The 23614-nt window shown below is 46.0% G+C and overlaps 1 protein-coding gene across 1 annotated transcript in view; it reads right to left on the bottom strand.

Moving 5' to 3' along the window:
* The window catches only part of LOC126456935 (60S ribosomal export protein NMD3), a 99153-nt gene extending 84635 nt beyond the window's left edge, over window positions 1-14518 (bottom strand). Inside the window, exons 1-2 of the mRNA XM_050092871.1 lie at window positions 14361-14518; window positions 14145-14279 (exon numbers count right to left, since the gene is read on the bottom strand). Coding sequence (XP_049948828.1) covers window positions 14145-14279; window positions 14361-14410 — 185 coding nt within the window. The 5' untranslated portion in view covers window positions 14411-14518. The remainder of the gene's footprint in view (window positions 1-14144; window positions 14280-14360) is intronic.
* Between the last annotated feature and the right edge of the window lie 9096 nt (window positions 14519-23614).

Genomic DNA, 23614 nt, shown 5'->3' with positions numbered 1-23614 from the left:
CTTGTCTGTGTGTGAATAACAGAAGACATAATTTCTAATGCTGCCCTTAGTGAACAATAAAATTCAATGAAACTTCCTGGCAGATTAAAACTGTGTGCCGGACCGAGACTCGAACTCTGGACATTTGCCTTTCGCGGTCAAGTGCTCTACCAACTGAGTTACCTAAGCATGACTCGCGCCCCGTCCTCGCAGTTCTACTTCTGCCAGTACCTGCCAGTACACTCCACTGCAGAGTAAAAATCTCATTCTGGAACCATCCCCCAGGCTATGGCTAAGCCATTTCTCCGCAATATCCTTTCTTTCAGGAGTGCTAGTTCTGCAGGTTCGCTTCTGTAAAGTTTGGAAGGTAGGAGACGAGGTACTAGCAGAAGTAGAGCTGTGAGGACGGGGCATGAGTCATGCTTGGGTAGCTCAGTTGGTAGAGCACTTGCCCGGGAAAGGCAAATGTCCCGAGTTCGAGTCTCGGTCCGGCACACAGTTTTAATCTGCCAGGAAGTTTCATATCAGTGCACACTCCGCTGCAGAGTGAAAATCTCATTCTGGATAAAATCGAATATTTACTGCAGGTAAATGTTTCCATCACAAACCCACTTTATTTGGATGGGAAGCATTATTTAAGACAATTTCCCTTTCAACTAAAATAGTCTTTTGTCAATAAACAGCTGCTGATTTGAATTAAATATTTTGCAGAATGTATTACAAACATTATCAAATGGTTCAAATGGCTCTAAGCACTATGGGACTGAACATATGAGGTCATCAGTCCCCTAGACTTAGAACTACTTAAACCTAACTAACCTAAGGACATCACACACATCCATGCCCGAGGCAAGATTCGAACCTGCGACTGTAGCAGCAGTACCGTTCTGGACTGAAGCACCTAGAACCGCTCGGCCACAGCAGCCGGCTACAAACTTTATCAACCATAGTCTTAAAGTTGATCAACTTTCCCCATTGTTACTGGATAGAACTGTCATGGACATGATGAATCCTCAACAAAATGCTACTGAAAACTGGTATGTTCGGATGTATACTACTACATCAATGAAGAAATAAAATTTCTCGATTCCTATATTTCTCACTTTGACAATCAAGATCTGACTAAATCTTACACATTTACTCCCAAAAGAAATGCTAATATGGTCATTCATTTTATTCAGAGCCTGGTGTAGAGATAATTGCCAAACAACATTTCCTTCACTTTATTCCAATTACAGACACTACTGGAAAACAAGGGAATTATATACCGAACCTACTTTGTCCCCAAATTGGCATACGGAAGTGAGACATGGGTAATGCACAAAAGCGACAAAAGTAGAATACAGGCTAGTGAAATGAAGTTCCAGAGGAGCAGGTCGAGTGTAACAAGACGAGACAGATTGCGAAATGTGTATGTGAGGGAAAGACTAAAGGAGGAACCAGTACAGGACAGGATAGAAAAATCAAGACTGCAGTGGTATGGACACATGAAGAGAATGGATGAGGGAAGAATTCCAAAGAGGATGTTTGATCTGCAACTGGAGGGGAAGAGGCCCAGAGGAAGACCAAGAGATAGATGGGTAAAGGGAGTGAAGGAATGTGTGACGAGAAGAGGAGAGAACTGGACGAAGGTGGAAGAGGGTGGTGGTGGTGGTTGTTGGGATGTTTAAGGGGGACTAAACAGCTAAGGTCATCAGTCCCCCATTCCAAAAACAGGCGAGACATAAATGCACAAAGCAGGTAAAACCCCAAGGGGAAGGAGACTCCCCTCAGGCCCTAAAAGAACACAAATGCAGTAACGAACACTACAGAGACGAAGAGTACAGATGAACGCCAGACAAAAGGAAACAGAAGAAAAGAAGATGGCCGGAGACTGGTTGACTGACCATGACAACAAAAAAGGGAAAGAGTCAACCAACTGATTACACACTAAAATCTGCAACCAAATATGAGAGACTCGAGGACAAGAGACACACAAAGGGAAAGGAGCAGGACCTCCCTAAATGGAACCATAAAAAGGACTACCACGGATAAAATGTAAAACATTGTCAGCCATGGAGGCATCATTGCATAAAATCAAAGGCAAAGTGCCCAGGAGATTAAAAGACTGCCGGAGGGTGCGCAGTCGGGGACACTCCAATAAAATGTGGGCGACCGTCAGCCGGGACCCACACCGGCACAGGGGGGGATCCTCGCGACGCAAAAGATGGCCGTGTGTCAGGTAGGTATGGCCGATGCGCAGCCAACACAAGATTACAGAGTCCCTGCGAGAAGCCCGCAGGGAGGAGCGCCACACATAGGTCGTCTCCTTGACAGCCCGCAGTTTATTCGGGGCTGTCATGCCACGCCACTCAACAGACCACATCCCAAGCACCTTACGGCGCAACACCAGCCGCTGATCGCGAGCCGTAAGGCCGATCTCCAAAGCTGGGGCGTCGATCGCCCCTTTGGCCAGCTTGTCAACACGTTCGTTCCCTGGGATGCCAACGTGACCTGGCATCCAAACAAAGACCACCGAACGACCAGAGCGGGTAATGGTGGAAACAGACTCCCGAATAGAGGACACCAGAGGAGAAGAGGGATAGCAGCGGTCGATGGCCTGGAGGCTGCTCAGGGAGTCACTGCAGATGACGATGGATGTACCTGAGCAGGAACGCATATGCTCAAGAGCGCGCAATATGGCCACCAGCTCTGCAGTAAAAATACTGCAGCCAGCCGGCAAGGAGCGCTGTTCAACATGGGCAGCGTGAGCAAAAGATAGGCAGTACGACCGTTAACCAGGGAACCATCAGTGTAGACAGTCTCACAGCCCGGAAATGAGGCGAGGCGTGCAAGAAAACGGCGACGGAGGGCCACAGGTGGAACCGAGTCCTTGGGTCCCTGTGCCAAGTCCAGATGGACGGACGGCCGGGGCAAACACCAGGGAGGCGTAGGTGCACGGACCCGGAAGGGAGGCAGAAGAGGGAATGAGCCCAGTTCCGACAGCAGGGACTGGACGCGGACAGCTATGGAAAGCCCAGACCGAGGTCGCCGTTCTGGCAGATGGAGGACCATGGCAGGGAAAAGCAGGCGAAGATTGGGATGGCCCGGCGAGCAATGCACGTGGACAGCATAGTTGGTGAGCAGTCGATGGCGGCGAATCCGCAGCGGGGGAACCCCGGCCTCCACCAGTAGACTATCCACGGGGCTCGTACGGAAAGCGCCAGTTGCAAGCCGAACCCCACAGTGGTATATGGGGTCTAACATCGTCAACACTGAGGGTGACGCAGACCCATAGGCCAGGCTCCCATAATCAAGCCTGCACTGCACAAGGGCTCTGTACAATTGCAACAGCGTGCAGCGATCTGCACCCCAAGACATGTGGCTCAGGCAGCGGAGGGCATTGAGGTGCCGCCAGCATTTTTGCTTCAACTGAGTAATATGAGGAACCCATGTGAGCCGGGCATCAAACACGAGTCCTAAGAAGCGGCAAGTGTCCACCACTACAAGCAGGTGGCCGTCGAGGTAAAGTTCAGGATGAGGGTGGACTGTCCGACGCCTGCAGAAGTGCATAACTCAAGTCTTGGTTGCAGAGAACTGAAAACCGTGAGTCAGAGCCCAAGATGCTGCCTTGCGAACGGCTACTTGCAGCCTGTGTTCGGCGACTCCCGTAGTCGTGGAGATAAAGGAGATGCAGAAGTCGTCGGCATACAAAGAAGGAGACACCGACGACCCCACGGCTGCAGCCAGACCATTAATGGCCACTAGAAATAAGGAGACGCTCAACACCGAGCCCTGCGGGACCCCATTTTCCTGTATATAAGATGAACTAGAGGCGGCACCCACTTGCACCTGGAAAGAGCGGCGCAATAAAAAGGTTTGAAGAAAAGCCGGGAGCTGACCACGAAGACCCCACTCATGCAACGTAGCAAGGATGTGATGCCTCCATGTGGTGTCATACGCCTTCCGCAGATCAAAAAATACAGCAACGAGATGCTAACGTCAGGCAAAGGCCGTACGGATAGCAGATTCCAGCCGCACCAAATTGTCCGCTGCAGACCGGCCCCAACGGAAGCCACCCTGGGATGGAGCGAGGAGACCGCGCGACTCTAAGGGCCCAACACAAACGCCGCCCCACCATACGTCCGAGCAATTTGCACAAAACGTTGGTGAGGGTAATGGGACGATAGCTGTCCACCGCCAGTGGGTCCGCACCGGGCTTCAAGATAGGGACAATAACACCCTCTCGCCATTGTGACGGGAACACACCCTCGCTCCAAATGCGGTTAAAGATGGTGAGGATGTGTCGCTGGCAGTCCCTGGAGAGATGCCTCAGCATCTGTGCGTGGATGCAGTCTGGTCCTGGTGCTGTATCAGGGCAATCGGCGAGGGCAGCGAGGAATTCCCTCTCGCTGAAAGGAGCATTGTATTTTTCAGAACGACGCGTGTGGAATGAGAAAGGCGTCCGCTCGGCTCGCTCCTTTAGAGAGCGAAAGGCGGGGGGATAAGATGCAGTCGCAGAGCTCTTACGAAAGTGCGCGGCAAGCCGTTCAGCAATGGCGGCAGCGTCCGTGCAGACAGCGCCATCCAAGGAGAGCCCAGGGACACCCATAGGGGTCTGGTATCCATAAATCCGCCGGATCCGGGACCACACGAGCGAGGGGGAGACATGGGAGCCCAAGGATGAGACATACCTCTCCCAGCACTCCTGCTTACGCCGTGCAATAAGACGGGCCAAGGCACGGAGCCTCTTAAAGGCGATGAGGGTCTCAAGAGACAGGTGCCGCCTATGATGCTGGAGAGCCCGCCGACGGTCGCGAATAGCCTCAGCAACCTCCGGCGACCACCAGGGTACAGCCTTCCTCCGAGGGAGGCCAGAAGAGCGGGGGATGGCAGCCTCTGCCGCTGAAATGATGGACGTGGTGAAGACACGGACCACCTCGTCAATGTCACCCTGTGGGGGAGACTCGATGGTTGCAGTGGAAGTAAAAGCCAGCCAGTCAGCCCTGTGGAGAGCTCAGCGGGGCAGGGGCCCAGAAGAATGACATTGGGGCAGTGACAAATAGATGGGAAAATGGTCACTACCACACAGGTCAGGATGCACTCTCCAGTGGAGGGATGGGACAAGTCCAGGGCTGCAAAGAGAGAGATCGATGGCCGAGAATGAGCCATGGGCCACACTGAAATGCGTCGGAGCACCGGTGATCAAGAGGCTAAGGTCGAGCTGAGCCAACACATGCTCCACGGCCCGACCGCGGTCATCGGAGACAGTCCCACCCCAGAGAGGGTTGTGGCCATTGAAATCGCCCAGAAGCAGCAAAGGTGGCGGGAGTTGAGCCAGCAGCGCAGCCAAGACATGTCGGGGGAGCTCCCCATCCAGAGGAATGTAAACAGAGCAAACAGTAATAGCCGGCGAGAGCTCAACCCTGGCAGCGACTGCCTCTAAAAGGCGTCAGAAGGGGTACTGGCGAGCTACAGACAGAGTGGTGAACAAAAAGGCAAGCCCCACCTGACGCTTGTTGGCAGGCAGCGCGGTTCTTATAGTATCCCCGATAACCGCGAAGGGCGGGGGTCTGCATTGCCGGAAACCAAGTTTCCTGCAGAGCAATGCAGAGAACAGGGGAAACACTTAGAAGCATCCGGAGCTCAGGCAGGTGGCGGAAATAACCGCCGCAGTTCCACTGGAGAATGGAAGCAGGAAGGGACTGGGAGGGCGTGAATGCGACTAAGAGGCAGACGGCGCCTCAGAGCCAACTGCCGCCACCGGGGGAGAGTCAGCTGAGTCCATAGGAAAGGCCCCCAAGGGTTCCGTGAGGGCGAGATCCGCGGCAGAGGCGAGGATCTCCACCTCATCCCCGGAGCCAGGACTATGTACAGCAGGCGGTACTGAAACCGCCGGAATGTCCTTCTTCTTGGACACATTCCGTTCCTTCTTCTCACGTCGGCCCTTAGGGTGAGAGGGCTGGGAGAGCTTATCTGAAGGAGCGTCGAAGGCTGACGATGACGCAGAAGCCCTACGACCAGCAGGTGGCGGAACCTTCAGCCACTGGCTGACATCCGGCTGGGTAGGAGAAGAAACGGGGGAAGGGAGAGCCCCGAGGGACCCCTTCCGCGAGAGAGGAACCGGCAGAGGCAACGCCGGCGGAGAAGGAGGGGGAGGGATCGAGCCCCTGGTTTTGGAGATGTCACTCCCGAAGTAAGCGTGGGGGGAGCGACAGAAGAGGGTTTGCCCCCAACTGCTAAGGGGGCAACAGAGGAAGGCTTGCCCCCAGGCACGAGGGGGGCAGACAGAGATGCACGGCCCCGAGGGCCCACTGAAGGCGGCACAGATGAGGCGACAACCGTCGCTCGCGTGGGTGACGATAACGTGGCTGCAGCATAAGATGTTCGAATGGAAGCAGGATACAACCTTTCATATTTCAGTTTTGCCTCTCAATAAGTAAGCCGGTCCAGAGTCTTAAATTCCATGATCTTCCGCTCCTTATGAAGAACGGGGCAATCCGGCGAGCATGGAGAGTGGTGCTCCCCACAGTTGACACACACAGGCGGAGGTGCACATGGAGAATCGGGATGAGAGGGGCGTCCGCAATCTCGACATGTAGCGCTGGATGGGCAACGGGAGGACATATGCCCAAACTTCCAGCACTGGAAGCACCGCATCGGGGGAGGGATGTACGGCTTGACGTCGCAACGGTAAACCATCACCTTGACCTTCTCGGGCAAGACATCACCCTCGAAGGCCAAGATAAAGGCACCGGTGGCCACCCTGTTAGTCTTGGGTCCTCTATGTACACGACGGACATAATGTACACCACGTCGTTCCAAGTCGGCTCTCAGCTCGTCATCGGATTGTAACAAGAGGTCACAATGGTAAATAATCCCCTGGACCATATTAAAGCTACTGTGGGGAGTGACGGTAACAGGGACGTCACCCAGCTTATCACACAAGAGCAACGCTCGTGACTGGGCTGGGGAGGACGCCTTGAGGAGGATGGACCCATTCCTCATTTTAGACAACCCCGCCACTTCCCCAAACTTATCCTCCAGGAGTTCCACAAAAAACAGAGGCTTCGTCGTAAGAAAGGAGTCACCATCAGTCCTGCTGCAGACAAGGTATTGCGGTACGTAAGGCTCCTGCTTGGCACTAGATCGGCGTCCCCCCATGGCGCAGCCAACGAGGGGAATGACTGAGGGTCATATTGCGCAGCATCAAAGTCTACTTTACCTCGCTTAGAGACGCTGGTGGCCGCGCGACCACCAGCTTGGTGTGATTTATTGCGCTTCATTGCGCCACATCCGCCCAGATGCCACCTACTCCGAACGAGGGCTCTTCCCAAGGGCGCCACCCAGCCAAAGCAACGGGTACCTGGCCGATATCCCGTTGCCCGGAGTCCCCATGCCCCAGACAAGATGGGTACATACTCCTTGGCATGCATGGGGAGGAAACAGCTCTGGCATCTGTAGTGCGATCCCTGCGTGGTCAGGGGGCTACCACCAAGAGGGTACATGACGACCCCACCACAACGGACTGGCTACCTTGCTGGATTTTAGGTGTTGAAAGGGTCCACAGTTGTCGTGGGCGCTAAGAAGAAGATTGCGCACAAGACGAGAAGGAGACAACCCAGAAGATGTTGGGTGTAGTCCCCCCCACACGACAATAGGTAACATGCAAGATGGAGGTGCATGATGAACCAATAGAAAAACATTACGTAAGGTGTCCTTCCCCAAATGGCACGCACTAACAATGGAAATTTGGAAAAAAAGGAGGTCAAATCCAAGAGGGGACCATCACAGAAGGCCGAAACGTTTGAGACTCCTTTTAGTCGCCTCTTATGACAGGCAGGAATACCGCGGGCCTATTCTTACCCCCGAACCCGCAGGGGGAGGTGGAAGAGGAGGAATGGTGGAAAGACAGAACACGATGGAGAGGCTTGTGTTCCCGACAGACCCAGCCAGTGGCTGGAAACTGTCCAAGATGATGATGATGACTGGAAAACAGCTAACCAATATTCTCTTCAATGAGAAGGTATGCTGGACAATTCCTTCGGGCTTTTTTTTTGTTGAACTTTGCTACAAATTGCGCAGTGCAATCATGTTCTACCGCCATCAACTTTTTCAGGATGGTTCAAGAAGTTTTCAATTTATTTTCCACATCTACATACCTAAGGGGTATATTGAAGATATATTTACCTGCTGTGACTGTAAAACCTCTCAGTGACACCCATTAGGAAAGCTAAGTAGGTGCTATCTACACCTAGATCTACATACTGCGAACTACGGGCGAACTGAAGAGCATTTGACATGGTACCCCACTGTAGAATGTTAATGAAGGTACAAGCCCACGGAATAGGTTCCCAGATGTGCAAATTGCTCGAACATTTCTTAAGTAATAGAACCCAGTATGTTGCCCTTGAAGGGAAGTGTTAATAAGACAAGGGTTTTTATCAGGAGTGCCCCAGGGAAGTGTGATAGGACCGAGATTGCTTTCTATGCACATAAATGATCTGGCGGACTGGGTGGGCAGCAATGAGCAGATGTTTGCTTACGATGCTATGGTGTGCGGGCAGGTGTTGAACATGAGTGACTGTAGGAGGATACAAGATGACTTACACAAAGTTCCTAGTTGGTGTGATGAATGGCAGCTGGCTCTAAATGTACAAAAGTTAAGTTAATGAAAATGAGTACGAAAAACAAACCAATAATATTTGGAAGCTGCATTAGTAGTGTCCTGTTCAACACAGTTACCGTTAAATGACTGGGCATAACTCGCAAAGCAAAACGATATGGAATAAGCATGTGAGGATTGTGGTAGGGAAGGTGAATTGTTGACTTTTGATTTATTGGTAAAATTTTGGCAAAGTGTGGTCCATGACTGCATACAGGATGCTGCTGTGACTTATTCTTGAGTACTGTTTGAGTGTATGGCATCCATGCCAAGTTGGATTAAAGGAAGACATTGAAGCAGTTACGAGGCAGGTTTTTAGTTTTGTTACCGACAAGTTCCAACAAAATGAGAGTATTGCAGAGATGCTTCGGGAACTCAAATGGGAATCCCTGGAGGGAAGGCAATGTTCTTTTTGCAAAAGACTATTGAGAAAATGTAGACTGTGGGAATCTGAAGCTGACTGTAGACTGGTTCTACTGCCACTAATATACATTTCGCCTAAGGACCACAAAGATAAGAAACTAGGGTTTATATGGAGGAATATTGACAATTGTTTGTCCCTCACTCTATTTATGAATGGAACAGGAAAGGAAGCAGCTAGTACTGGTTCACGGTAACACTGCCAAACACCGTACAGTGGCTTGTGGAGTATATATGTAGATGTAGATACATACTTTGCAAGCAACCATAGGATGCGTGGCAGCAGGTATCCTGTAGCACTACTAGCCATTCCCTTGCCTGTTCCAAGCACAAATGGAATGAGGGATAAATGACTGTTTGAATGCCACCATATGAGCCCTAATATCCCTTATCTTGTCCACATGGGCCTTACGTGAAGTATACAATGGCAGCAGTAGAGCTGTTCTGCAGTCAGCCACATATAAATTTCTCAATAGTGTTTCACAAGAAGAGCACCGTCTTCTCTTCAAGGATTCCTATTTGAGTTCAAGAAGCATTTCCGAGAAAGTTACGTATTAATTGAACCTATTGGTAAGAAATGTAGTAGTACGCCTATGAATTGGTTCAGTGTGTTCCTTTAATCTGCCTTGACAGGGATCCAAAAACCTCTAACAGTACCCAAGAAAGAGTCACACTAGTGTTCTACACATGGTCTCCTTTATAAATGAGCCAACTTTCCTACAATTCTACCAATAATTTGGAGTCTACTATTCATCTTCAACAGCTTCAAACCTCATGCACTCGATCCATTCCATATTATTTTGCACTGCTACACATATATAACTAATGGATATGAAAGTCAACCAACACAACACAAATACTATAGGCTATTCAAATAGTACAGGATTGTTTTCTTCTCAGCTGCATTAACTTACACTTCTCTGCATTTAAAGCAAGCTGCCATTCATCACATCAAATAAAAATTGTCATCTTGTATCTTCCTCCTACAGTCACTCAATGGCATGACTTTCCAGTGGACTACAATGTCATCAGCAAATAGCTATAGACTGCTATTTACCCTGGCTTTGGAGCCTCTTAAAATACTATGTTGAGCAAGTGTATAATGCTGTTTACAAGATTAATGTAAATTCTAAAACAGTTCCTTTAGGAAGAAACAGTGTCACTGGTATTTCAAGACAGTTCCAAATTTCAGATTTGTTTGTTGTACAGTAGTCTGGTGTGAAGTTATTTTTAGAATCGACCAGATCAGCATTATTGAGAACCTAGAGTATGCTGTGGAACTAGTTTATAGTGTTAGCAGTTTTTTTGAAAAATATGAAATCAGAAGGCTTTAATGGTGTGATAATGGGCACAAAAATGCACGGTGACAAACTTTGATCTAATTCAGACTTAAAAAAAAGAAAGACAAATTCACTCCAGAAATGAAAAACCAGTTTGCCTGCAGGTCTAGCAACGAACCTATTGACGAAGCAGAAAACTCTTTTCATAGTAAATCTTTTACTATCCTGTTGTGAACATAGCTATATGATCACTAAGTGATACAGTTGGACTTATGGACAATAGTAAGAGCTCCATGCTTCCTATCTGCAGAAGTTTGATATCGGAAAACTAAAAGACGCATGTATTGAAACTGTGTCAAGCGATATGACGTCAATGGGAATGATTGAAAGGATTAAGTCAAGATCTTAGAGCCCTTTCTTCTAGTGGGAAGTTCTCTACACAGCCATTAACTTAAATAAAAAAAAAAAAAAAAAAATTTTCTTGATATCTTCCCCACTATTTTTGTCAGTTTATGAATCCTTATGACTACCTGATTGGGTGGACTATCAACTAAAATCACTGAACAATACCTCCAAGTCAATATATCCAGACTATTTTCAAAGATTTTTAAAGTCTAGAAAAATTCCAGTATGCCTATGTTTCTATACACACAAAAAATTAGCAGTAGGCACGGTTGCCCCAAGTTTTAGCATTTTTCCCTGACAAATTTTGAAATCTTAAGGGTAAGTTAAGATTTAAGTTGACAATCTGTCTTTGCAGCTACAGTACAAGAAACAAGTACAAAAGAAGATATATCTAAAACTTGCAAGCAGATGGTGTTTCCTGGTTTGAGCAAAAATCTTAAGTACTGATGTCAACATCATCTGTAATGAACTGTTTTTAGATAGAGAAAGCAAGCAAAAATGGCATATGTATGTTTCATTAAGACCACTGAAGTTATTTTATTTCAATGAAATGAAACACATTTGGTGACAAAAATATGCATATCCCTGGAGTTGCAAATATACCTTCACTGATTTCAAAAATAACCTCAGAAAAAAGTAGGCCTCTTGAAAGAAGTGTATAAGATGGGGAAGAATTGTGTAAACCTGGCACTGTAGGTGACCACCAATAAAATGTTGGTTCTGCTACATTTGTGATTGTCAGTTATTACCCACTGTGTTATATATATTATTTTACAGGTATTGCATGATTTTTCTTCCGAGAAATATATGGGTACACAGTGTACAAACCACCAGCGATTGACACAATTTTCTCCTTCTTATGGTCCATACTTTCTAACACAAACTACTTTTGAAGTGCCAAAATGTACCAAAGAAAATAAAAGGTCCTTAAAGCACCACACTGTACAACATGATTGCAGTGAGACAGTCGCAATTCCTGAAATCCATCATGCATTGTGTCTGCCCTGCTGAGGAGCACCACAGTCCTGTGTCCACGGGTAAACCATGAAAATCTGCTGCATTATGCCACACACAAACAGAACTGGCCTGCCAGCAGATTGGTGAGACTAGATCCAATGGGCAGAGCCTACACATTAGTGGGAGCCATGGCTTCAGATCACCAAGTCCGATCCATTACAGAGAGGCATGCAGAAAAGACAATCATACTCACAACTAAATTTTCAGCCATAGCTTTGGTCAGAAAATGGGGGAGAGAGTGGGGGGTGCACGGGGACTAGGCGCACACGCACACACAACTTATGCACACATGACCACCATTTCAAGTCAGTGTCTACAGTCTCTGAGAATCAGATCCAAACAAACCACTCCTCAAGCCTCCTTGCCTCTCGTCGGCAGCAGTTGGTATAGTGACAAGAAGTGGTGGCAGCACTGGCTGCAAGCTGGTGTGAAGGGGAGGAGCAGTAGGAATGAGGGGGAAGGGAAGCAGCACATGTACTCATCTGCATCCATCCAGCGACGATGCATGAAACCTCAGTACACAAACCATTTCATCAACTGCGACAGAAATGAGATTTTTCCAACGTTTTGTGATACTAAAGATACGTTTGTGATACTAAAGAAAAATATTTGAGAGTCTTGTAATATATATATATAACCTCAGAAAAAATATATATATTACAAGACTCTCAAATATTTTTCTTTAGTATCACAAATTTGTGTTTTCTTTTAGAATAGCATACAGTCCGCCCCCAGTAGCTGAGTGGTCAGCGCAACAGAATGTCAATCCTAAGGGCCCGGGTTTGATTCCCGGCTGGGTCAGAGATTTTCTCCGCTCAGGGACTGGGTGTTGTGTTGTCCTAATCATCATCATTCAATCCCCATCGACACGCATATCGCCGAAGTGGCGTCAAATCAAAAGACTTGCACCCGGCGAATGGTCTACCTGACGGGAGGCCCTAGTCACACGACATACACAATAGCATACAGAAAAATTTTGACCACGTTATCAATTTTAAATTACCTTAATGGAAATGAACTGTTTTTTTTTTTCTTTTAATGTTTAACAATGGAATAAAATTCAGAAATTTATTTCTGTTACAGAGAAATATCTATGTAGTACTTATTATAAAGGATAAAGGGCACTTATAGAGTTTAGGAGGACACCCATGAAATCTTTGATTTGTCGTTAGGCATGAACCAAAGAGGACAGCTTAAATTGCTGCGACTGAAACAAATATTTGGATGTTCACTTCCGAATATGTGGAGAGTTCCAAGTACGTGGTTAGGCAGGATCCTAAGAGGACAGATTGAATTGCTGCGAGTGAAACAAGGAGCATTAACACTCATATGTTGTTTTACGGTTTCAAAACTGATGAAAAATATGTCATATTCGTGATTAGCATAGTCAAATTGACGATAATAGGTATAAAATCAAAGATTTCATGGGTGTCGTCCTAAACTCGACAAGTGCCGGAAAAAGTCCACACTCCAAAGATTTAGATTTATTTTTAAAGGTCTTACCAAAAATCCCAAGAAAAGGCACTGTCAGAGTGGGAGGGGGCACCAAATGGTATGTCCTTTTTGTGAATAAACGTACTTGAACTAGCGCTGCCAAGCTGATAATTTTGATCTAAGGTCGAATTATCAAATGCATTTGTTAATGGATGCAAATCCATGTTTTGCCATGGTGTATGACTGGTTTTCCTCAAATATTTAAGATTCTGACAAACTTTAAGAGTGTACTGGTATAATATACCAGCTCGTGTACATGGCTTAGGGGTTACGTCAGGATCCTGAATATTTCACCTTTGTTAGTACTATCAACCCTTAAAATGAATGGTATGGATTGCAACAACATGTTAGTAAAATTGACCTCATTTGGCCTAAAGAGCATCAACCACAATTTACCCAATCGGGTTGAACATTTAATGTTTCTGCAGAATAATGTATCTCAATATGTCTCATTACCCGCTTTCCAGCGACACACACATTTACGGTGCAGCTTACGTCGGGAGCTTCTGTATGACAATCAAGCACAAACATTCAGCACCCTAAACAAGAAGGTTCATGCAGAAAAAGTGTCACTTCCGATGCATTTATTTATATACTATGGCACTCAAGTATAACGTCATTACTTACGGCGAAGTTCAATTTTAAGTACACACACAATAACATTTGGAAGACGTGCTAACAGTGAGATAAAATACATGTGAAAGTAGGAGAAAGATACCTTATTGCAGCATTACGATAGTTATTATATATGAGTCGATCTGCAGAAGATTCGTGTTACTCACACAAACTTTATATACAGTAACGTACTGGGTGGTGTAAATGCAGTAAACAGGGGGTCATAACATGCGAAATTCATCCTTACACCAACTTTCGTCCGACAAATATCATATCCGTGCAGAAGTTACCTCTCACATCCTTTGCAGAAATAAAGAGTAGCTTGTTTAGGAATCCCTTCCGTTATGTCCACTTGCGTCCTCAAACACGAAACGCACATATTTGCTGGATTTGGATCAATGACAGCCCCACATTGACAACATAATCTGGAAAGAAAACATTGCACAATGAAGTGAATGTGTTTGTAGGTTAAATTCACTATAGTGAGGTTTGTTACAGATACTTACATTTTTGGCGCTGTTGTATCTAGAACCCCAGTTTCGGTAATGTACTCCATCGTTTTTTCCCTCTGTCAACTTCAGAAGTGTAACAAACAACGTACAATAACAACAAACTCTCTACCCATCTCCATGCGCTAATGCAAAGATTAGAGAATCTTTGAGAAGATATGCTCAAACAACGCCACCTAGGCGGCGTTGGCTCAAAATAATGAGGCTCTTTCGCTTGATGGTCTCTGGGAAACGTCAAACAACATCTGATTCACACTGGGCATCAACGGAACAAAACGGCAGACGAGGTCATCGACAAATTCTGGCGTGGTAAAACTAGAAGGGACGTCAACAGAACGCTATTTACATTAATAGCCCAGTGCCGGGCATTGAAAGCGAGTTGCGATCCCTCAAAAGGACGATTCGCACCAGACGTCAGCTGAACGGAACAGCAGGCAACATCGCCGTCAAATCACAATGGGCGGAATCTCAATTTAATGTCACTTCGTTAAGCCCACTCCTGAACAGTCAAAGTGACTTGATGAGATACCTTCCGGCTTTGACCACAGGACATAGATGACATCATCTGTGATACAGTAACTCGGAAAATACTACCAGAAACAAGGAACCATCAAGGAAAAATGTCGCTTCGTAATTGTATTGGACGGGACGGAACAGAGCGTCAAAACATCCCACAATACATTTCAAATGGTGCCATTCACACAAGCCGTTAACAGAACGGAACGAAACGGATCGGGAGGTAAAGTATAAGTTTTCGAGAAGAAAGTTTTGACCTCGACGTTTGTGGGGGGAACGGTGTTGTCATCGGCCAGTATTGAAAGTTAAACTATTTTCACCGCGTTCATTCATGGTTTTATAGTGGATTCATGCTTTTGCAGCTTTCTCGTCTTTCTTTTATTTTTTGCTTTATTTTCGTAACGCAAAGCAAATGTTGCTTGAAAACTCGTTGTCGGTTATAGCACAACTTTCGGCTGGCCGACTTACGCATAGGCGTATTCTTAATGTTTAGTAAACAGACGTCATAATGGAGAGAGCAGATTTCTTAGGCTCGGAATTATCGTTACCTTGAAGTTGTTCTATAATACTGTTCTGTTTTCTCATTACAGCAAATAATTCAGCACACCAAAAAAACGTGAACAACATTAGACAGTAACCATTTTTAAAATGAAGAGGTAGGAAAAAGTAACTACGTAGAGTAATAGAGTGTGCATATCAGAGGGAGGAATGTTTTAAACAGAGAGTACCACAAATTGCACCGAGAAATAAACACAGCGCCCCTGACGGTTGGACGCGAAACTGTTTGACAGCCGTGATGCACCTGTTACAACACTCGATGCCTAATCATAACGTTATACGATCGTGCAGTGAAACCACTGTCTGCAATGACCTCAGACGAAATTGAGGCAGACGTTGTACCAGCCCCTATGGCGGAAGCGGATCGTCGGTGTCGAGGAAGCGAGTGGGGAAATGTATTGTGAATCCTGAATGAGTCGCTTGTGCCGTTGGTTATGAGGTGTAAGGCCAGAGCTGCACTTGTGGCAATGGGTGGGTTGCAGGTCCTGGAGGCAATGGCTGTCCCTGATTGGATGCGTATGGTGGTGCTTCCTGGAACATGTATGCAAGCTTGACTCTGCTGATGGGGACGACTCCTTACCATTCCATAAAATGTTCACCATCCACACACCTCGTCATAACATGCAGTACAGGCCAGTAAAGGTGGCTGTAAAGGTGGCTTCACTCCCTCAGCATGGAGCACATCTCTAAATCATGGTACACATAACACTGGGGCATGCCATGACAAGAAGCTTTTAATGGGTTGATTTTAGCAAAGTGTTCACATAGCTGCTGTAAGAAGTCTGGTTTATCTTCCAGGGCTTTAAACATCGTGTTTGCGTTGACGTACTTGCATGGAAGACGTATTATCTCTTTGTAAACTAGCTCTGCGTCCTAGGAATCGATGTCTGGGTTATATGCTGTCCTCAGGCCCATAAGTAATATTGGCAAGGCAGTAGATCAAATGATGACATGGCACACGAGTGCTGCTTTCAGTGAATGGTGCCAGTGTTCCACCTTGCCATTACTGGCCAGGTAGTAACTCGTTGTCTTATGGTGTTTATAGCCACAGAACTTAGCGAGCTATCTGAACAATTCTAATTCAGATTGTCGCCTGTGATCAGTGGTGATGTACTGGGGACAATCTAACCTCGGTAGACAAATTGATGCGAATGCAGAGGCTAGTGTTTCGGCTTTAACGTTATCCGGTGGCACAGCCTCCGGCTAGTGGCTGAACCGATCGATTACAGTAAACAAATAGCAGTTACTGTTTGAAATCGGCAGCGGTCCCAAGACGTCCAGGTTCACATAGGCGAAACGTGCCATCGCGTCCAGAAAATACCCTATTGGAACATGAACGTGACAGGATACCTTGTTCCTTTGACATTGTAGGCAGGCTCTTGTCCATTGCTGGAAGTCTCTCTCTACCCCGGGCCATAGGTAACCTTTTGATAAGACATGAAAGGTAGGGCGTACCCATGGGTGAAACGTTGTGAATGCTGTTAACATTTGCTTGCAGAATGCCAGTGGGAGAAAAAGGTGGGGTCTTCCTCTGGAGACGTCGCAATACAGTCCTGAATCTGCTCTGGGAATGTCGACAAGTTGCATTGTAAATGAATGTGTGGAGTTCGTCATCCTCCTGCTGTGCTTGTGCTAGTGCCGCAAAATCGATCGGATTTTCCACGCTGCTGATGCACGAAAGACATTCTGCTATGACGTTATCAGTACCAGAGATTTGTTCAACGTCTCTACTGAATTCTGCCACGAACCAAAGTTGATTGAACTGGTGCAGAGAGCAGTTAATGCTGTTCCGCTTAAACGCGTAAATCGAAGGCTTATGGTCCGAAAATATCGTGAAGACAGGAACCTCGATTTGTAAACGAAAAGATTTAACGGCCTTATGTACTGCCAATAGCTCACGGTCGTAATCGCTTCGCTTCCTCCGTGATTGCCACATTTTACTGGAAAAAAAGAAAAAACTCTAGCGGCTGCCATGCTGGCTGCTTCTACTCTTTGTTGTGGCGTCAGCAACCAAAGCTAAAGGTGCATCTAGTTCAGGGTGAGTGTTGCATTAGCCACGCTCTGTTTAACGTTGTCGAACGCGGTACACATTGTTTCTGTCCACTGTACTGGGGAACTGCCTTTGGTCCTGCAAGAGCTGCTTTCTATGGTTCCTGTATTTCAACAATGTGTGGTAAACGTCAGCCATAAAAGTTGAGCATATCTAAGAATATCCGCAATATCCTGACTGTGGTGGGCTCAGATATGGGCATAATTACCTCAACTTTTTCTGCCAGGAGTAATGAACCATCTGAGGAGACCATGTGTTGCAAAAAAGATATCTTCAGACTGTCCAAAAACGCATTTAGAACGGCTCGATAATGTTCTAAGCTAGTAAATACCCATGGAGGTAGTGATAACGCTGTTCCTTGTCAGTTGAGAACAGGAGCACATCATCCAATTATGCGAAGGAGAACGAAGACACTGGAGGATGGAATCGACAAACCTCTGCCAAGTTTGCACTGCATTCTTCATCTTGAATGTCATAGATATACTTTCAAAAAGCCTGAAAAGTGTTATGATTGCTGTCTTCGGAATATCGTCCTTATGCATAAACAGGGTGATTTTTTCCACTGTGTACAAACTCTTATGATTGACTGATGAGAAGATATGGAACAAAAAAGTTCTAATGAACTTATGTCTGGAAAGGAATGGTTTCCATGCTAGAGACCATTTATGTAATCATATTTTGATACAGAGACTGCAGAATGATAGACGCTGTGCCACACAACCAGTTACAGTATGGATGGTTTCCTCCTAGATTGTGTACTGTTCCTCATACGTCTTGCCCTTGCCCCCTTTCTTGCCATAGTAATTGGTAATGTTATGTCTCATTCATTTCTCTTGCTGACTCACCTTGTAGTGGATGTGATACAGCGTTGTACGCAATGGTTCCGTATTCGAATCGAGAACTTGCCAATATGGTGTTTACTCATGGAAAGGCAAATGGCAATGGGTGGCAGGCAACAAGGTTGTATCAGGAGACCTATCGCCACCGACAACAACCACAACATTCAATGTTTGCAACAGCGTTTCACCGATTGTCTGAGACAGGGCCGTTTCAGGAAGCAGGAAATCATGAAGGACACACCCTAAATGTTCAGACACCAGATTTGGAGGAAAATGTGATTAACACTGTGCAAGGCGACTGCTGTGTCAGTACCAAGCAGTTGGCCCGCCAGTACAGGGTAAGCCAGACGATTGTGTGGAACATTCTCCATGACAATTGTTACTACTCTTATCACTTACAGCGTGTGCTACGCTTACTAGCGACAGACTTTACACATTGGGAGCAGTTTTGTCACTGGTTTCTTCACCAGGCAACCACAATTCCAGGATTTGGGTCATCCATCGTATTCACAGATGAGGCCACCTTTACATGGGGTGGTATCTTCAACTTCCATACCAGTCATCTGTGGGGTAGTATGCAGAACTCCCATGGTATGGTGACAACGGATCATCAGCATCAGAGCAGCCAGAATGTGTGGGCCGGAATAATTGGCGACCATATTTTAGGACCAGTCTTCCTTCCATGTCGCCTAACAGGTTGGAACTATCGATGTTTCTTGTGGGTGACTTTGCCTCCCGTGCTGGAAAAAGTGTTGTTAATGATTCATAGGGTTATGTGGCTGCTACATGATGGTGCTCCAGCCCTCTTCACAGTCAACATCCGGAGGCACCTCAATCGTGTCTTTCCTGGTCAGTGGATTGGACAAGGGGATCCAGTTGCATGGCCTGCTCGTTCACTGTATCTCAACCCAAGTGATTTCTGGTAATGGGGCCATCTCCAAAGTGTCATGTATGCAGAGCCCATACCAGTTGTGGAGACACTGGAGCAGCATATTCATGCTGCATTTGACACTGTTTCGATGCCAATGTGAACATGTGAGACAGAGCATGCTATGGTGTGTACATGCATGCCTTGAGGTACAGGGAAAACACTTTCAACACGTACTGTAACTGTGGCTGTGTGGTACAGCACATATTAGACTGCAGTCTCTGTAACAATGTATGATTGAATAAATGGTCTCTAGCATAGAAACCATGCATTTCTGGACATAAGTTCATTACGCCTTTTTTGTTCTGTATCCTCTCATCGATCAACCCCTAGAGTTTGTGCACCATGCAAAAAATCAGCTTTTATATAAATCACGGCGCCTCTGGTGGCTGCTGCGAAATGTTTGACGCCACAGCTTTGTGAACATACACAGCACATGTGATACAACACTGTGTGACCGCACGAAGTCACCACATCGGCCTCTGTGGTGGAAGTGGGGTGTTATTCTAAATAGTGGGCTGGAAAGTGGACACGGCGACCATATCTTGAGGCACGCGTGTTTGATAGGTCCACTGATGTTGTAATCTGCGGCAGTGGCTGTAGAGTAGATATGAGGTGGTTCTGAGCGAGGCCTTATTCTTGGAAGTTCTGGCATGGTTGCTTTTTGGAAGACATAAGCCGGTTTAACCCTGCCTTTAGAAACAGTGGTTGCCTTTCCATTAGTTGAAATGTCAGTTGTCTTGTCTCCCTGTGCGACTGCACAGTATGATCCTGAGTATGGCGCTGCAACAACCGTTTGATGCCTTCTGTGTGTAACATGACATGCGAACAGATGTTCAAGTCTTGACACACGAAGGAGGTAGCTATACAATATCTGTGAACCTCGTGTGGGCGAATTCTGACCACGTGCTCTCACAGTCAGTGCATGCATTGTTTGATCCACCCTTGGTTGTGACAGAGTGTTGATTTCCATGAAGTCTCCTGAAGACCTCAACTTCTAGCCATACAGCAGTTTCCCCAAAGAAGCGCTTAGATCTGATTTGAAGGTGTTTCTGAGGCCAAGTAGTACCATGGGAACGGCCTTGTCGTGGCACATTAGCGTCGTGGCACATTAGCGCTGTCTGGTGAGCGATGCCATCTCTCTGTCAACCTGTTACTGGATGGACGATAGATTGTCGTTTTGTGGTGAGTTGTGCTCCAAAACTTCGTGAGTTGGCCGAATAGGTCGGACCCAACCTGTCGTCCTCTGTCTGTCGTGACGTGTAATGGACAGGCAAAACGCGACACCCCATATGACACAAAAGCAAAAGCCAGAATTTCTGCTGTAACGTTCCGGCCAGCAGATGTAACGATCTATTATCGTAAATACGTAATGTTGGCCATTGCACGACGACAGCGGACCAGCGACATCGATGCGAACGTGACGGGCCGTTGTGATCGGTGCTTGCATGTGGCGGTGTATCTTGCTGTGTTGGCATTTAAGACAACACTTCGCCCACTCATGGCAGTCTTTGAGTGCTTCTGACCACATGTAATCATTCGTCAATAGGTGAGTCGTCACCGTAAGTCGAGTAGCATCTTTTCTGATGGCAGTGGGTAGGAAGATATTTTCCCTCCTCTCTCAATGCGGAAGGGAGGGTAATCATCAGTTCGCCAGATATAATACATTTCTACAGAATACTAATTATGCACGAGGAATATCCAGCATTGCTTGGTAAAAAAAGAAATCTGGTTTGTAAGCAATAATTTTTCAATTATTTTTACCGAATGGACTGACAGGAGGACCTGGCAATATGGCAGATAGAGCTCTCGTCCACCCTGGACGATTCAGTAGTCTGATAATGCAAAGGAGAGGCCTAAATGGTATACATATGGTATATATATCTAAAGGAGGTAATGTGTCGAGTGGCTGTATATCTGTATATTAGGTCGTTGAACGAGTAGGCACTCTATATGACTCAGAGTGCTTCCATTTTTACTCAGATGTTGTTTTCTCTCATCGACATGAATATCTGTCATCCTGTGTCTACCATACAAAAAAGATAAGAGAGAGAGAGAGAGAGAGAGAGAGAGAGAGAGAGAGAGAGAGAGAGAGAGAAGTGGATATGAGATCTAAATACAACACTATGGGAAGTTTAAGTAGGTATGGATCACCTGCAAAGAGTCACACATATTCCTGACAATCAGGTCAAATAATCGATTGTAGAACTGCATCCTATGGTTTAATATCGAAACATCCATTCCAGGGATTGACCTACACAATAGTAGTGAGGTGACAGATATTACTAAGACTGATACTCTGATGTGGGATCAACCCACTGTCATACAGAGAATTAATGTAGATGTGGCTGTGTGGAAGCATGTTTACCCTACCAAACTGGACTGATAAAGAGTTACACAAAATATCGAATGAGGTACTGATAGTAGTATTATGGCCTTATCTTGGTGGTATTCAGTGTTGCAAAACTGGATGACTGTCTATATGGTCATAAGCAAATCAGTATGGAAATTCTAGTCGGAGTAAATCTGAGAATGCAAAGAACAAATATACATTTGCTCTAGAGGGTCTGGCTGGTTGTGATATAGAATAAATAATGCCATCCTGATACATATAGGAGACCTATTAAAATTACTGAGATTGTTCTGCAGTTTGTCTAGGGGTAAGTAATACTAGTTCAGATGCAATTGATCATGACAACTTTTCTGGTTATGGATCCTAAAATTTAAATACATCTTATACTTTTAGCTGGATGTGTACATGTTGTGGAAAACTGTGGTTTTAATGGATTATTAGCTAATGGTAAGATGCAATACTTTGATACTCTACTTTAAAAAAAGACAGTTAGGACCTATATAGTTTATGAAAGAATGTACTGTGCTTCTATAGTTTTAACGCGGAAATCGATTACACAAAATAGCTATAATGGCAGCCAAACTAATGGTGGAATTCAAAGCTACTTTACTGGTTGACTGAAAATTATTTCGTCTGATCCATTACCTCCTATAGTCCCAAGACTGGGAAACATGGTTTATTATGCCTTCACAGCTATGGATGGCAGAATCATCATCTCTGCAGATGTGTTGCAATCGTGTCCTTTTAATAGTTATCTGAACTTTAGTTCACTTATGTGAGGATCATTCGGTCATAAGATATCCTCCTAAATTTCTTTTAGAGTACAAACAGACACATATTCCTCATGGTATCATGTGTCACTTAGGAGATAGAGAGATAGGAATGAGTCTATCTGTACAAGATCTATTATGTTTCTGATTCGTCCAGAGAGATGTGCTGTTGTGAGAGATGTGCTTGGCGCTTAAAATGTTAGCAACGTTTATACTTTAAAAAGTCCAGAGATTTCCTTTGATGATTGTGTAGGTGTTAGCGGGTTATGTCTGGTTTGTCTGCGTGTTCCGTAGAGAAATTATGGAGGAGCAGCGAGGGGAGTGCCTGCCGTTTAAACTGTTAGCAATGTTTCTCTGCAAAGTCGTCAAGTTACGAGAGGTTTTACTGTGGCGGGACCCTCTTTCCTTGGCGATTGAGCGTCGTGTTAGAGAGCTGCTAGGTCGGAGGTGATTACCCAATTTCTCTACCAGATCTGGGAAGATGGTCTGATGTAGTGTTAGACTGGCCTGTGGATCTCTCTCGTTCGTGTTCTTGTACCACGATCGTATGAGAAGTTCCAATCCGTATTCGCATTATCTGGCGAATAAGGGCGAGAGGTTCCTCATAGTCTAAGTGTGAACCAGTCATTGATAATTCCACCTATACCTTAGGATCTGCTTGCCGTTATTACCGCGAGCGAGAGGTCTCTCAGCCAGAAATGATGCAGCAGCAACGTTAGACACCAACTACAACTTTCTCAGCAATTCCTGGGCACTGTGTCTGCCATCTTGGATGTTCACGTCAGCAATTCAAATGGTTCAAATGGCTCTGAGCACTATGGGACTCAACTGCTGAGGTCATTAGTCCCCTAGAACTTAGAACTAGTTAAAACTAACTAACCTAAGGACATCACAAACATCCATGCCCGAGGCAGGATTCGAACCTGCGACCGTAGCGGTCTTGCGGTTCCAGACTGCAGCGCCTTTAACCGCACGGCCACTTCGGCCGGCACGTCAGCAATTCCTGGACACTGTGTCTGCCATCTTGGATGTTCACGTCCAAACACCCACACACTGGAGTGTGAGGGAGGTGATCAATGCTCCAGGAGGTGACATGATTTTCGTTGGGGTTGTCGCAGATACTGAACGAAACTATCTAGAGGTGTGGTACAAATAAAGTATCTTTGGTTGGAGGCATAAGGATTTTACTGTGACGTCAAATTATCTAATAATGTAGTGTAGTCTTTCTTATACAACA

The sequence above is a fragment of the Schistocerca serialis genome, chromosome 2 (genome assembly GCF_023864345.2).
Source record: "Schistocerca serialis cubense isolate TAMUIC-IGC-003099 chromosome 2, iqSchSeri2.2, whole genome shotgun sequence".
In the NCBI taxonomy this organism is placed as follows: domain Eukaryota; kingdom Metazoa; phylum Arthropoda; class Insecta; order Orthoptera; family Acrididae; genus Schistocerca; species Schistocerca serialis.
The sequence above is the reverse complement of the archived record's forward strand: the minus strand, read 5'-3'. Positions and strand labels throughout refer to the sequence as shown.